The following is a 16871-nucleotide window of genomic DNA, read 5'->3' on the forward strand; positions in this document are numbered from 1 at the left end:
ACCGGTTCATAAATGCTGTAACTTTCTTGGCTAAACTAATTTTGGAGTTTATTTCCTGGACAAATTCTGCGCCTGTGTTGTCTATAACTTTTTTTCACTGCCGCTCGCAGGATCGACATTGAGGTACATAATCTATAATCTATAATATATAATCTAATATATAATCTATAATACATAATCTAATATGTAATATATAATCTAAATATATGTATAGCTAAAAATTTGGAAGTAAATAAAAATATAATTTGTTTTTTCTTACAATGTATTTTCTCAAAGAAAAAATATATAAATATATATATATATATATATATATATATATATATATATATATATATATATATATATATATATATATATATATATATATATCGGCCCCTTCTATCAATTTCTCTATCATGACCCGACCTGTCCTAAAGTAATTCAATAGACCTTCTCTGTGATTTTATCAATTTTAAAGCCTCATATGAAGCTAATGTTTAATTTTCAAATGTTCTAAATTTGCTTACAATAATTGTCCATATAATCAAAAGTTGTTTTGATCTACTAGGCTTAAAAGAATGGAAGGTAGCAACACAGTAAACAGAGAATTATTTAATTAACACTTTATATCAAACTATGTATAAGTGATTGATGACATTCATAGCTGGCAACGTGGAGAGTTCAGTCAGTTCTCTTAAAAATTATATTTTATGCTTAACCGGATAAGTCCACTGCGGGCAGGCCAGATGTCAGGCCAAAAGCCTGACATCTGGCCACACAGTCACCACCTTGTTGCAGACAGCCACTTCGTAACCCAGTGTCTAAAAAATGTAAGTTTGTTGTAAATCTTCTGTACACCTCTTCAGTCAAGCTAGAATTGAAACCATAGTTGTTATGAGAGCTTCTGATAGCTACAAAGTCAGCTAGATAGGTACAAAGTCAGCCAGCTAAGCATGCAGTCACTCCTGCTGATAACCAGTCACCTGTACCCATGCAGCTAGACACCACATTATCAACACAATCATTGATGAGATGGTCACAGTACTGTGCACGTTTTGGGGTAATCCTGAACGCCATGGGTTTGAATCCTGGTCGGGTCATTTAGTGATCTATGGCTTGTGCATTAATGCAACCTTTATTGTGTGTGTACCCACCTAGTTGTACTCACCTAGGTGTGTGTGTGTGAGTGTGTGTGTGTGTGTGTGTGTGTGTGTATGTGTGCATAAAAGCCTTAATTACTGTACACTTGTCACTTACTATGCAAGTTGCCAATACGAAACATATACAGTTATATTATTACATAATTATTTACATTTTATAAAATATTTGCACAAAGTTGCGTTTGCGAGTCTCACTTTACACACAGTACTCGAGCTAGTTCCGTTAAACACTTTGGTCTGTGGAGCGTGCGTGAGGCTGCGACACCCAGCACTCACAAGTCAGTTTCCATGAGAGTCCTACTTCGCGGGGACACCTTGTACAGCTCGCAGTCCCCACCAGTCTCCAGGGTCTTCATCCTCAACGTCTCGTTCCCTAATCTCCTCATTTGTTTTTCCTTCAATTTCTCTGCCTGCAAATTGAGTATAGCTATAATTTCATTCATCCATTGTTTCTTCATATCTTTGTTGCTTGTTCGGAAATGATACGTGAGGGTTTTGGTGGCCGCTGTGCGCACCTCCAGCTGGAAAGAATAGTCGTCCGAAGTGGGTCCAAGACCCACAGTGTCCATGCGGATGGCTTCTACGTAGTTATAGAAGGGGGGATGGGGCTCCAGTAAAAGAATCATGGTGTTCAGGAGGACTATATGGAACTCTTGTTTAATCATGTGACCTGTCCATCGCACTCTCGCCTTCCCTTCCAACTGGACGGGACCACACTCGTGCAGATCGAAGGGCTCTCCTTCTATGACCTCCGTCACGAGAATGGTGTTGGCGTTGCCTATGCAGTCTCGCAAAACGGACAACGCCGCATTTACTAAAGGGTTTTCTGGTTCACCTGCGATGTGGAGTCTCGAAAGATACTTCATGTACAGCTCAAAATGAAGCACTGGACTCACATAACGACTATGTAAGTCCATAGTCTTCATCAGTCCTTCAAAGCGGGCGCGATCTGCTAAGTAGTTAGAGTACAACTCTTTTAGCTTTTCGGAACAATCAATGAAACACTGAGCGATTTCTTCAGTTGTCTTGGAACTTACAGCCTTTTTTAATAGAGGATGAAAGATACTGGAGTGGAATTCATAGATGTGACGCAAGTGTGAGACCAAACACGCCGGTGGCTTCAGTAACTTGTCATCCAAGAAAGAAGCAAGTTGCTCAAGTATGCTCGAGACATATTTGTTTTCCTCGTCCAATAAAGCAGTTAACACAACATGCTGGTTGTCCTTCGTCCCATTTGCGCGAATCTTACTTTTGTAAAGGTCTTCTAATTGTGGGAAGACCGTCCATACAGCCAATGGAGGCAAGTAGTTGCCGCCCTTGATGTAGTTACTCTCACTGTCGGACGCGTACCCGCTCTGCTGCCTTACCACTGGCCGAGTCTTGCCTGATAAACTAGAGTTCTTCTTTATAGCTGCACGACGATTATTCCAAGATACGTTGGTCTCGCTCCTTCCGTCTCGCACGCTAACGTCATCCAGGATATCAGAGTCGCTGTGAGACGCCTTCTCTAAAGACTGTCCTCGTCGCATCTTGCTACGCTTGCCGGGTTGTCTAGAGTCTGATTCACCTTCGATATAGCTGTTCCTCTGAGTAGTAGACTGAGGTTTTTCATTAAGAATACATTTCAAATCATTAATCCATTGCTGTTGCATGTTAATATTTTTTGCTTTGAATGTGTAGTGGATTACTTGTCCTCTTGGACCGTTTCTGACATCGAGATTGAATAAGACTCCCCGCTCTTGCTTCCCCAACCCGACTTGGTCCATTCGGAAACTTGTAAAATAGCGGTAGTACCTTCCTTCGGGTATGGTGAGCAATATGAGAGTCTTCAAGACGAGGACATGGTACACCCGACGAGGCAGGTCTCCCCCTTGACGCAGTGTGAGGTCACTGTGGCGAATCAAATTACCAAAGTTGGTCAAGTCAAAAGGTGATCCAGTAACGGCGCCAAGAAATAGCTTCGAATCAGCTTTCTTCAGAGGAACTTTGAGGACATCTATAGCTTTCTGGAGCGCCGCCTTTTCTTCAGAGGAGGAACACTTTTTGTGAAGAGTCTCGAGAGTGAGGACGTAGTAGTGAAGACGCATTCTGGGTTTCCTTAGCTTCTCTGGCAGCTCGGGCATGTGAGTTATAAAGTAGTCCCTGTGGAGGAGGAGAATGCGATCCACGGTCGGAATGTTTTCCATAAAGTAGACATAATTCTCATATTCGTTTTGATGGCGCACAATGGCATCACTCAGACACTGCAGGTTACTGTTGCTCTTCTCAAACTCAGCGTGCAGCTCCGTGTGCAGCTGCGTCAGAGCCTTCACTTGCACGAACAGAAGAATCAAGTTTTCGCGAATAAACTGTGGTGTTTCCGCGTCTGCCAAACGTTCCCTGTCGTCTTCAAGGCTCCGAATGGCCTTGACAAATTCCTCATCCGTTTCTAGAAAGTACTTGAGTTCCGCTTCTATGATGGCGGCGTTAGACTCGAGGGAGGAGTCACTGGATCTGGATATGGTGTCGGCCGCTCCGTCATCGTACAGTCGCTCCTGTACGTTAGCGTCGAAGCCCATGTCCTCGTAATACGCCTGTGCGGACTTGCTGTCCGTATCGTCGCTAACCTGGTCGTCTTCGTCTTCAGAGTCCGTGCTGGGTTCTAAAGAGTCATTAAGAATCGGAGTAGAGACGAGTCTATCGTTTGAACAAACGGTGGTAGTTTCTGTGGTAGTGATGGCGGCGATGGCAGTGGTGGTAGTAGTGGTGGTTGTGGTGGTGGTGGTGGTGGTAGCGGTGCCGGGGGTTCCAGCTAGCGACGCCAACATGGCCGTGAACTTCTTGCCCATGCCACGACTCCACGACGCCTTGGGTTCCTTGGTGCATACTGTCTGAAGCTCGTTACTGCAAATATAATGCGCTGGATTACATTAACGTTATACACGCTATATATTGACCAGACCACACACTAGAAGGTGAAGGGACGACGACGTTTCGGTCCGTTCTGGACCATTCTCAAGTCGAGAATGGTCCAGGACGGACCGAAACGTCATCGTCCCTTCACTTTCTAGTGTGTGGTCTGGTTAACATACTTCAGCCACGTTATTGTGACTCATCGCCCACGTTAAATATTTGCTAAGAAGTAATGAGTTTTAAATGTACAAGTACAACATCAGAATTATATATATCTATCAGTCCCATGTACACTGTGTTCGAAAACTACAACATAGTACGGAAGAAGGAAATGTTTATGTACAAATGTACGACGTGTTTCCCGTAGCCAGAAAATCATTAAGAGCCATGAGAAAGATTCGTACCTATATGCTCTGGGTGCTCCCAATTACAGGTTCGAATCCTCCTCACGGTTCCTACTGATGTTCTCATAGATACGGTACGTTAATGCGATTTCTTTAGGCGTGAAATGAGTGACATTTCACGGTATTATTGACACAGTGGTGTAGAGAGGCTATGTATCACCGTATGTAGCCAACTGTGTGAGGTCTATGCGACACACAGTATTACCTGTGTTGTGGTGATGCTGTGGGGAGTTTGCATGGCAGAATGCCAGGGAAAAATGCCATTAACTGGTTGACCTCTCTGGTCGTCCTCATTTGCAGGACGACGGCCGCCCGTCCGAAGCTGTCGCTGCGGCTGATGTAGACGACCCTCAGGGGGCTCTCCTCGACGGGCGTGGCGATGATGACATCGCTGGTGCGGTGCTTGAGGACGACCTCAGCGCCCTGCAGCACCTGGCACTCCCCGTCCTCCACCTTCACCACCACCTCCCGGAGCGCGTAGAAGTTGTCCACCTCGCCGATGCATTTTCTCCGCTGTATCAGCAGTTCTGAGGTGTCGTCGTCGTCAGTGTGGCCGCTGTGCAAGACGGCCCAGTGGGAGACGTTGGCGATGTGTACACGGACCTCATGGGGGAGGCGCCGGAGTGGCAGCTTCACCTCGGCCACCCCCATCAGTACACACGTCACGCTGGCCATACCTGTAACAAGTCAGTCATCACGTGTGAAGTAAAATAAACAGTAGAGCATCAAATATTGTGCTATGTTCCGTCTGTGTGTCTCTCTAATTCTCTCTCTGTTAACCTTTCCCAGGCCTACTGTAAAGGCCATTATTAAGTCTATTTTTCCCAGGCTTACTAGGTCTACTGTAAAGGCCATTATTAAGTCTATTTTTCCCAGGCTTACTAGGTCTACTGTAAAGGCCATTATTAAGTCTATTTTTCCCAGGCTTACTAGGTCTACTGTAAAGGCCATTATTAAGTCTATTTTTCCCAGGCTTACTAGGTCTACTGTAAAGGCCATTATTAAGTCTATTTTTCCCAGGCTTACTAGGTCTACTGTAAAGGCCATTATTAAGTCTATTTTTCCCAGGCTTACTAGGTCTACTGTAAAGGCCATTATTAAGTCTATTTTTCCCAGGCTTACTAGGTCTACTGTAAAGGCCATTATTAAGTCTATCTTTTCCAGGCTTATTGCACACGGAAATACTACATCAGCTCCACAATACAACGTAATACATTCACATAATACAGTGCTCCAATTGTAAAATAAATGACACAAATATTCCGCCAGAGATGACGTTATAGGATATACAGGATAGAACCTAAGACCTGAGAAAAGTATGCCCAACCACTTGGACTGGACGGTAGAGCGACGGTCTCGCTACATGCAGGGGGTTTGGAGGCTGGATTAACGAGCTTGGGTCTTAGTATACGAGGACGGGCTGCACAACCGAATAGTCCCGGGTTCGATTCCTGGCATTGGTGTGACGTCTCGTTTGGGTATATTTCCTTACACCTGATGCCTCTCTTCACCTAGCATTAAATAGGTACACGGGAGTTAGGCAACTGTTGTGGCATGCATCATGGGGAGGAGCTCGATGAGACTAAGTACAGGCTTCCTGTCACCCGACAACGGAAATTATATAGCGGGATATTGAGCAATTAACTATGAACTATCAAAGTCGCCGTTAAAACGTAGTTACTTTACCCGTCAGTCTGACCGAATGCAAATAATAATCATAAATAATATCCTATTTCTAAGATAAGAATCATACAGTGGTTACCTATAATAGGCACAAAACTCTGTTTAATAAAGTCACTAATGACGCCGGGCGTGACGTCACAACGAACGCTAACCGTACCTACTGGTCTAGGCGGATGTCGGAGACGTTACGCAATTGGGCGTATAACTGATGACGTCAGTAGTGACGTCACTCGAGGGAAAAGGCGGGAACGCTGCCAGGCGCCGCCATAGCTCCTCGAGACTGTTGTAAAAATAGACAAGAATGCCATTAATAGGTCGCAAAGGTCACGAGGTCTGGTCACCCGGCAGCTGGGTGTTGGGCTTGAGGTCTATGGACCTCGGGAGGGTTCAGGGCTTGTGTGTACTTGCTGGTTGATCAGGAAACTGGTGGTGGCGTCCCTAAGGTCACCACTAGGGCCCAAGGTCACCACTAGGGCCCAAGGTCACCACTAGGGCCCAAGGTCACCACTAGGGCCCAAGGTCACCAACTGTGTGTGTGTGTACTAACCTAGATTTACTCACATAGATCACCCATATGGGGGTCGAGCGTCTGCTGTTTATCTCTGTCATTCGACCATTGACAGTTCAATACAATGACTCCTTTTCACTCATTTTTTCTTGTCATATTTTCTTTCGTAACTCTGTATTGAATTGTACTACCTGATTGTCCTATTTGAAATGGTCTCACTGTGAGTTTAAATGGAGGTTGCCGGGCTGCATCAATGCATGCTGGGAGCCTAGTCAATCGCAGGCGTAGTTTCAATTAATTATCCATTTATTAAGTTGTGCGTGAGGCTATGGTTAATGTTTCCTTTCAACAAAGCAAATCTTTTCAAATATAATTGCAAAAAGCTATTGAAATGTATTATATGATACAAAGAATGTCCTTATAATCAAACATGTAGTAAATCGAGTCATTTACATTGATGAGTCGTTGGCGCCTTGCTGACTGGCTCAAGTCTGACACATTGTTTCTTAATCACTGGCGAATTGTCTCCTTTTGCTATAACAGAATAACAGAATAATTTGCATACGCAGTGAGAAGCAGGAAGTGCTGCCTCTTCAACAGCTGTAGTGGCTATAGAGGCATCAGGGGGTGGTAGAGTTATCGGGTGCTAGTCCTTGTTCTTGCACCAAGCTTTACTGTTGACAGATCTGAGCGCCTTGTACTGTTTCCCAGGTCCTCGCGACACAGATCTACCAACAGCTAATTGGTGCACACCTCTCAATATTCTTTTTTTCTGGGACCGCTGAAGTTCTTTTGAGGTGTGAAAGGTTTTCAACCTTTGTGGAAGCATCATTTAATGTCCTTGACCTTGTAGCCAGGTGGTGCTACGGGATCAAGGTGCTACTGTTTGAGATAGCTAATCTTAGTGTACACTACGGTACTTAATATTGTAGGAACCAGTAAAGTACATAGGACGACATGTAACGACGTATATAACCAGGTCTGTGTTCATGGGAGGAACGATGACTCTGAGAGCTAGATAGGAACATTTACTTGGTGCGGTGGACCGATATCCGTCGAAGACTTGTACCGATACCCGTGCCACACGGGGTTCGTTCCTGTCTTCCACAAGTGGGAAGTGCTGAAATTGTATTTTGTATAGAGTTGCTGATCAAGACACTCACTCAGACAAAACACTGGATCACGCACTGCCACAGAGGCTGATACCATACTGTAACGCACTCAAAGGGCAACAGCTTCAGGTTCAACAAGCCATAATGTAGGACAGAAAACAAGAAATGGTTTTTCACCCATAGGGTAATATACCTTTCGAATCGCCTACCTGCCGAAGCTAAAAATTCCAAGACAATACCTCAGTTTAAAAGTAAGCTGGACAAAATCCTCAGACATTATAAGGGGACCTGTAACTAACCACCGACCTCTTGTCCCCGTCGAGGCCACTAGAGATGGTGGCCCTCAGATAAATATGACTGATTTGTGAGCCGTCGTCCATCTTCTTGTGGTTATCTTGTGATGATTTCGGGGCTTAGCGTCCCCGAGGCTCGGTCCCCGATCAGGCCTCCTTTTTGTTACACATCCCCAGGAAGCAGCCTGTAGCAGCTATCTAACTCCCAGGTACCTATTTTACTGCTAGGTAACAGGCGCATTAGGGTGAAAGAAACTCTGCCCATTTGTTTCCGCCTCCACCGGGGATAAAGACCCGGAACCTCAGGATTACGAATTCGAAGCGCTGTTCACTCAGCTGTCAGGCCAGAGACGAGAGAAACCCTAATTATCTTGGAAACGCTTGAGGAACGTAGACAGCAACTGCTAAACACCTTTTCTGTACTATACAGCGATAACCAGTGATTCACCTCACGTTACTTGGGACTTGAGCCATCCAGGAAAATCTGGACTGCTGCCACTTTGTAAACATTGTTATATATTATGTTCCGTGTGTGAAGGAGGTCTTCTATGTTTGTTCAGAACCCCCATATGTCAGCAGGGTGTTCCAAACAACACCCTGTTGACATATATATATATATATATATATATATATATATATATATATATATATATATATATATATATATATATATATATATATATATGATATCCACGATCATTCACTAAATTAATATCGAGGACTAACCAGATGAAAACTAAAAAGACATTTACCTTATATGTGTTGCCCGATTGCATCGTAGTTCACTATTATATTGTTTCACAACGTTATACATATATATGTATATAGCAAGTTATCCGGTTATACACTATTTCACGGGACGTGGGTTTTACATCAACAAAAAACTTGCAATTAGTGAAGAACACAGTAAGTGGGTCACTCACAAAGACACCTTCACTCGCAAGCAGATAGATATGTCGATGACAGAGGGTTTATGAGGGGTTTAAATATACAATAACCTCACTGTACAAACTTACCAAACGCTCCAATGATTCAGTCTGTGACCATTATCCTCTAGACGGTGTATTTGACACTAGTAATTAGCACTTTACAAAGCCAGGAGCGTAGAGCAACATGGCCGCCACTTGCTCGACCAAAGGACTGCCTTATCCTCCGTAATCACAATTATGGCGGCCATAAATTCTCGTCGCGGAAGTTTCCTAACGTTTCGTCCCTTATCACTGTGCAATATCCACATGGCGAGTGTTGAGGCTGGCGAGAGCTCTCACAAAGATGGTTTCAGACCCGAATATCGCGTACAATTTCGCCGCAAATTGTTTTATTTTAGTATTATATGATTTGCCTGAATTGTTATCAAAACTTTAGCCCATAATTTGGAAAGCCAAGACTCGGTGAACATAAGCGGCATTAAGTGACGGTGTAAAGTTTGTAAATGAAGTACATAAATCAACGATTAGATAAGGAAAAAGATATGGACAAACGCGCCTTAATTCTTATAAGTGTACAGCAGTGTTAGCACCATACAGAGCGTACAATAATACAAAAGAAAATTCGTGAACTATGTATCTATCAACACAATAAAGCCTAGTACAGTATACAATTTACCTGACCTTCAGTAGAATGACAACTGGCTTGTCTATGTACGGCCCTTACTCAATGGACGTGACACCAAAGCTTCCATTATATTATTTTTCAAGACTAATGTGCTGCAGGAGATGTTATATATAAACAAAACTAGCAAGAAATATAGGAACCTCTCGGAGACGGAAAACAAATATGGATTCTGAACCAAGAAGAAAGCCCTGCATCATATTATCACAGGTTACAATGCTTATTCTACCTATTATCTTCGCCGGGAAATTTGAAGGATCTCTCCTACGTATCTTGAAATAACTTATGTCAATCTTTGAATTAAATTTAAATTTAATTAATACGACCTATTTTATTTATACAATTACAACGCAATACGGGTAAGCAAGCTGGATATTTACAAATGACAATATATTAATTATACGAGAAGAGTAATACGACCTATTTTATTTATGCAATTACAACGCAATACGGGTAAGCAAGCTGGATATTTACAAATGACAGTATATTAATTATACGAGAAGAGTAATACGACCTATTTTATTTATGCAATTACAACGCAATACGGGTAAGCAAGCTGGATATTTACAAATGACAATATATTAATTATACGAGAAGAGGCTATGTTTTTTAATGATAGGCGTGAGTACTAAGTCCATGAACTGGGGTATCTCATATGACTGCTGTGATGATGATGATAGCAGCAATAATAATAATAATAATAATACCAATTTGTCTAATTAAATTTACACTTCACTAGGCGGAGTTTACGTAGAAGTTTTAAAGCTAGAACTGTATTTTCTGTTAACTGTAGCAATGCGGGGAATTCTCTAGATTCTCAACTGGTATTGAATATTCATGTGTGGTGCTGGCCATATATTTATAAGGCTTTTCAATTGTTGAAGTGAAGACATGTATTTTGGGTAGTCAGATGCCAAAATGCTGTCCATAATTTGACCTATTTCGGGAAATACGATCGTCAAAATTGCCCCGCTCGTGCAAATATCTATCTATATATGGTATTCACATATCACACATAAGAGAGAGAACTGAGAGAACTTACGTTCTCGCTCACTGAGAGAACGTGAGTTCTCTCAGTGAGCTCTGAGTTCTTATCTAAAATATGCCAAATTGAGTTAATCTCAATTTGGCACACTGAATGACGGTGTATTTTTAATCTGATGCAGGCGAACATCATCAGTTCATACATATTAAATATACATATAAGTTGTTAGAGCATACTGTAGATGGAATATAGATGGCTTATATGTTATTTGTTTTGATGAATTTAAACCCGAGCTCAGATATCCTTCTCTTACTGTGGAACACCTAGCGGAGTGGATATCTTATCAGGTAAAACTATGTGATAACAGCGGGGAGTTGCAGCTAAGGCATCCCTCGCATGCAGTACATGAATGTACTAAGATGAATGAATGCATCAAAGATGCCAAAAATGACTAATATGGAATCTTGCGCCTAACTGAACTAGAGGGCCAGACGACAGCGGCAACTAAATTCTACAGTATTGATAATTTGAAAGGCAACTGGCATAATCACCTCCCTCTCAAATCGCTATAGATTACAACCTACTTGCAATATCTAATCTTTCCTATCGCTCAGTTACTCATTACAATGTTCGGGCAAGCAGTGATATTCAACCCAAATAATGAACGAAGGTCTAAGACAAACTGGGTTGTCCAGTAAGCATTTGATGGAAGCGGAGCATAAGGCTACAGGAGGAGCTCCAAGAACCGACAAGCCCACAGTCAGCCCTGAGGATTATCCAAGCTGTTTACACGGAAGACCCCAGCAGTAGTCCTGGCACTACCAGCCTAGCCCACTCACACTACCACTTCTACTGGTGCAAGGTCGGTCAAACCCTTGGGTATAATCTCACCCCGTTCCCTTCCAGGGGCCAGGGACAACTAACCATTTTTCCAGCCACAAACCTGTACAACTTTGCTTAATCATGGCTGGTTTGTTTACATTTATTAAGCAGTTTTACGAACTTCTAAGCATCATAATCCAAGGTTATAATCGATATAAAAAACCTCGTAGTGTTTCGGAACTCATAAACTGTTTAATAAATGTAAACAAATATGTATATACTTGTTTACATTTATAAATACTGTAAAAACACTCTGGGTACAGCACAAGAATATCTTCCAATATTCCTGAGTGTATGAGGTACTTACAAAGCTCAAAATATCTCATACCATTTGGTCTGAAATCAATGATAACAGGGCAATTACAGATATAGTGGTGAAGAGAATGTCCCAGATCTTGTTCACATAGTTGCAAATGATTTAAACGAACACAGTATTATTTAAAAGATCTGTACATTCTTGTTACTGACCATGCAGTGTGAAGCAATGACTGTAGCTGGGTTGTAAACAGCCACAGTACAGTTCAAGTATGCTTATTGAGTCAAGAAAGAAATACATCTCAAAGGGATAGAGTAGCTTAGGCTATTTCTACCCCCCCCCCCTCCCAACAGTACAGTGCCTGGTGGTTACCCATGTACACACTCATTCCTTTAGTTAATCTATCGTACTCTCAGTACCCGAAAGGTTTTTGTAACGTTTGCCATGATTTTGTAACGTTATACAGATTTGAACATATTCGAAGTCTTTGGATTGCACTAGTATGTATGTGGCATACAGTATAAATAATAAGTGAAATGCAAACATTTTACTTTACACTGCGTTTGCATTGATGGCACGTTATCCCTTGAGCATGTACAGTCTAGAGGGGATCATGACGCCATAAAGCTAATGCAAGGATTAAAGCACGAATCGTGTACTTAATACACTTACTATAGGCTATGAACGTTACGAGGCTTACTTTAAATTCGCAAATACCTACTAGCTTTACTAATCTCGATTATTGCTGTTATTGTAGTTTCAGATTCAGCTACTTGGAACAAAAAGTTCCAAGTAGCACAGGCTATGGGAAGCCCGTCAATCTCGATCATAATAATTAATTTATTGAGTACCTCATATCCGTCCTGCGAGCGATGGAAAAGGTTAGTCAAAATAATGGGTTCCTGAACTGAATCCTCAAAGTTGTATAGCGTAAGCAATTTGCATTAATTAAACTAGTTATGCCTGACCTTCATCCACCAAAACTCTTAATATCAGCGATGCCTTGGTCAGGAGGAGCGTGAGGGAGCATGGAAAGTCCGTCCTCCTACGTGGGGCTGCTCCTGGGGCTGGTGGAGGTGAAGTGCACCATGGCAGACCTGAGCAGGGAGCAGAGACTGGACCTGACCAAGATGTGTCACGATGTTATCTGCAGCCGTGACCGGGTGAAGGCGGCTGGCCACGGCGTGCTGGGACAAGTAGAGAAGAACAACGCCAGCGTGGAAATTTTCTTGGATAAGGAGACCATTCAGGTTTTCATTGGCAAAATATTGGTGGGTTAATTGTCTCACTTTGCCTGTCTGGCATCCGAACTCTTTAACAGATTCCTCTTTCAAAATTTATTCCGCAGTCATGTTTTGTAATAAATATTGAGTTTAGAAATAGGCAGCACGAAAATGACTTTTTTTAAAATGCTTTCGAAAACGATAGGAAAATTAGCCGCTTTCTGTTAAGAGTTACTAAGTTTGTAACGACAAGCAAGATATCTGTGTACTATATATGACATCAAAAATATAACGTTAGTGTTCCATGGGTAGTTATCCTCCTCTTCAATCATTCGAGACACTTTTAAAACAAGAGTCCATCAGTTGGACTCTGATATTCCTTTCTATATCAAGTGATGAAGCCTTACTGAGTATGCATCTTTATCCCTTGATGTGGTGTATTCTGACTTTTTTTCCCGTGAAAGAAGAACTCTGACTGCTGGGTCTCTCGACAGATCACTAAGCACAAAGTGGTGAGCATCAGTGTGCTGAACGCCATCCGGGGGACCCAGGGCCAACTAGTCTTCATCGGCCGATGCCAGCTGGCCAAGCAGCGTCTGGCCGTGGTGCTCAACTTCGTCTCGGAGAAACAGGCACAAGAGTTCATTCAGAATTACCAAATGGTGAAGGCTAACTCAGTCGAGACTTTGCCCCCCAACAGGTGAGTAGTGGGGCTGGTGGTAGTGGTGTCCACTTGGTGCTAATGGCGTCCACCTGATACTGGTGCTAGTGGTATCCACTTGATCTATTTCAGTTCACCTGGTGTTTGTGCTCACCTGTCAGGGTTTTAGGGCAGTGGTTGTTAGCTGTTGGGGCCCCGTCTCCTAATATGGCACAGTGCTTAGTACGTTTGAGTTCTGTGTCGTCGGCTGCTCTTGATAATCGGAATGTTGTTAGGCATTAGGTATAGTATAATACCTAATATGTATCATACTATAATACGTATAGTATAAACACTGGAACGTAAACATGGTTTACTTGAGCACTGGACTATGTTCAGGACTGATGTATACTCGCTGGTTGGTCAGTAGGGTAATGTGGTGGCCTTAATAACCCTCCAGGGGGTTTCAGATCTTCAGCATCATCTGTGCCGAAGCTACATTAAAGGAATATGTTTTCTTGTCAACAGCCAACCTATTCGTCCGCTGCCGAGACCGCCGGGAAAGAAGCCTGCCATCCCTCCACCAGATTACGAGGAAATTATACCTGCAGCGCCTATTGGACAGATCTACGAAGACGTTGATTCACCGCCATCACGACCTCCGAGTCACTCGATGGCCAAGAGACCCCTGCCGGAGATACCACGACCGCCACCACCAGCTCCGAAGTACGAAGCTCCCTACAGGAGTCCTCCTCCTCCTATCCCAGAACGATACGAGAATCCAGAAGAACTAGTGAAGTCATTGCCTCCAACGCGTTTCAGATCCTTCGCTGACCCCAACGTTGATGTGTATAACTGGTCAGAGGACGAGCTCAGCTATGAGGAAGTTGGTGAACAGTATTATGAATCGATAGGGATTGACGTAAAGGATGCTGAGCAAATCTATATGAGTACATCATTGATTAAAGAGGAGGAAGACGAGCCGCAACAACAAGCTCCTTGTGAAAAGCCCCACCAGGAAGAGCAGAAGCAAGAGAAGAAAAAGCAGGCAGAGGTGGAAGAAGAGGAGCCAGAGACGACTTTGGAAGAGGATATTGACTCTTTTCTCAGAGACGAGTATAAATTCAAAAGCACTTTTTGGAGGATTAGAGAAGCAATATTTTCGCTCTCACGTGAACTACAGATTCTCCTTCGAGGGACGGAAATGCTGGCTGACATCCAGAACGACATGTATGTGGAGCTGCATGAGGGTTGTAAGTCACCTTCCAGAATCGCCCAGGTATTCATTTCCCGGAAAGCTCAATTGGAACGGTACAAATACTACTTATTGAACTCCCCGAAGATCAGCAGACTCATAGAAGCACAGCCTGAGGGAGTGAAGCAGATGTTCCCTAGGTTACAGGAAGATGTAAGAAGTTCCTGGAAAAGGTTATATTTCTACTCCAAGAGCATGGAGAAGATGCTGGCTACTGCTCCTCCTCAAGACGCACCAATCATCCAGGAAGCACTCCACATGCTTAGAGACCTAACCCGTCAGGCAGACTCGGGTATTTTGATGGACGCAGTCAAGGGAGCCCCCTTCAACCTCCACGATCTTGCTCCCCTGTTTCTTCACAGTTCTTTCCACATAAAGAGCTCATCCTTGGAAAAGCGAAAGACGGACTACCGCGTGCTGCTCTTCGCGGAGTTGCTGGTAGTGACGGTGCCCAGAGTGGATAAATACGAGTACGTAGACTTTATTCCCACTAGAAGGTTAAGAGTTCTGCCTACGAAGGACGAAAGAGCATTTGTGCTCGAGACAATGTATCCAGGGGAAAGGGAGCCAAGAAGCTACGGGTTACGCGCTCCCAGCGTGGAATCTAAGCAGGTATGGATAAAGATGATGAAACACATACTAAGGGAACACAAGGGTATGTATGATCACAGAAAAATATCAGGCTTACGCAAATAGATTTGTCATGTCGTTTTGTAGATACTGAGAGTAATGCAAGGGTCTGTCTACAAAAAATCTGAGACTAGGATGAGCTTTAATGAAACATTCAAGTGATTTTTAGAATAATGAATTCAAAGTGACGATAATTTCACCATTTGCCGGAGAATGTTAGTGTTAGATGGTGTCATCATGGAAGAATGTTTAGGTATGTGTTTTTTGATATATCTGGCAACATGTATTTGTTTTGTGGCACATGTGGCAGCACATCTGTCTTCTGGTACACAATATGAGACCATATCTACATTTATATACATGAAGCCTAAGTATATTTTCTGACATGTGGATAGCGAAACGTGAATTTATATGTACAAAATTCAAGTTATATACTAATTTGGATAATATTAACTAAGCAATAACATAAAATCTATAATATATTGATTCCCTTTGTAATGATGTGATAACTATACATTATTTGCACTATAAATATACTTAATGTTAGTGTAACCAATCCAGAGAAAACTTTGGACTAGGCTTGAGTTGACGAATGCTGAACATGGAGTTGCATTATTGCATGATAATATCATTATGTACTGTGTGGAGACTTCATTGTATATGCTGCCGTATGAATCAAATGAAAGCTTGTGAGATATTTCTAGATACAAGTAATGTTAATACCCAGTTTTGCAATTATGTTGTTATATGACGTGAAAAAAACTTTTCACGTGGTAAATGACTTGAAGTGGCGATTTTGGGTCCCATCTTGTTCTTTGTATTAACGAAAGGCTGCTTTGTTGTAACTCATTTGTAAATAAATGTGGTAACGCATAAGACCTGATGTTATTTCAGCCCCACCAAGACGGCCATGACACTTCTACAACCCGTCCTCTCCACTTGTCACAACGTCATGAAAGTGATGGACTAAATTGCCCGAACCTAACCTAACCGAGGACCCACGAATAGAAAACCGGACATCACGTTAATTTGGCGAGCCGTTGTGATTTATAATGCATCATATTTTAATAACGTTGGACATTTTGACGTCAAAATACGATGTAGTGATCTAGAGGACGGGTTGTGACTTAAGTTATAATGAGATATAATTCCCTTCGTTGGTGACAGGAAGCCTGTATTTACAGTAGGCTTATCGAGGTAGGCTTATGTATTATAACTACTGACCTTCCTCAGGATTCAACTCACAACAGTTGCCTAACTCCTGGGATATCTATTTTTTGTTATGGGAACACACACACACAGTTCCAAAGTGTATTTGTACAAAATGAGCATTTCATAGATCCGGACCTAATGCCAAT

General features: G+C 42.6%; 2 protein-coding genes across 4 annotated transcripts; one reads left to right on the top strand and one right to left on the bottom strand.

Moving 5' to 3' along the window:
- Positions 1-244: 244 nt before the first annotated feature.
- On the bottom strand, positions 245-9197 carry LOC123746074 (uncharacterized). 3 transcript variants are annotated; one of them, XM_069314132.1, is made up of 4 exons: positions 9048-9188; positions 6280-6398; positions 4641-5112; positions 245-4022 (listed from the first exon to the last, which is right to left on the bottom strand). In XM_069314132.1, exons 3-4 carry the CDS (start codon positions 5108-5110, stop codon positions 1412-1414), a joined length of 3081 nt encoding a protein of 1026 aa, XP_069170233.1. In that variant the 5' UTR covers positions 5111-5112; positions 6280-6398; positions 9048-9188; the 3' UTR covers positions 245-1411. The 3 variants fall into 3 exon arrangements, with proteins under 3 accessions (XP_069170233.1, XP_069170232.1, XP_069170234.1); XM_069314131.1 differs by having other exon boundaries at positions 6276-6398; XM_069314133.1 differs by lacking the exon at positions 6280-6398 and having other exon boundaries at positions 9048-9197.
- Positions 9198-11257: 2060 nt separating this feature from the next.
- Positions 11258-16389, top strand: LOC123746076 (kalirin). The gene is made up of 4 exons (XM_045727318.2): positions 11258-11489; positions 12777-13036; positions 13483-13688; positions 14157-16389. Exons 2-4 carry the CDS (start codon positions 12794-12796, stop codon positions 15577-15579), a joined length of 1872 nt encoding a protein of 623 aa, XP_045583274.2. The 5' UTR covers positions 11258-11489; positions 12777-12793; the 3' UTR covers positions 15580-16389.
- The last annotated feature ends 482 nt before the right edge of the window (positions 16390-16871 follow it).

Source organism: Procambarus clarkii, chromosome 78 (assembly GCF_040958095.1).
Source record: "Procambarus clarkii isolate CNS0578487 chromosome 78, FALCON_Pclarkii_2.0, whole genome shotgun sequence".
In the NCBI taxonomy this organism is placed as follows: Eukaryota; Metazoa; Arthropoda; class Malacostraca; order Decapoda; family Cambaridae; genus Procambarus; species Procambarus clarkii.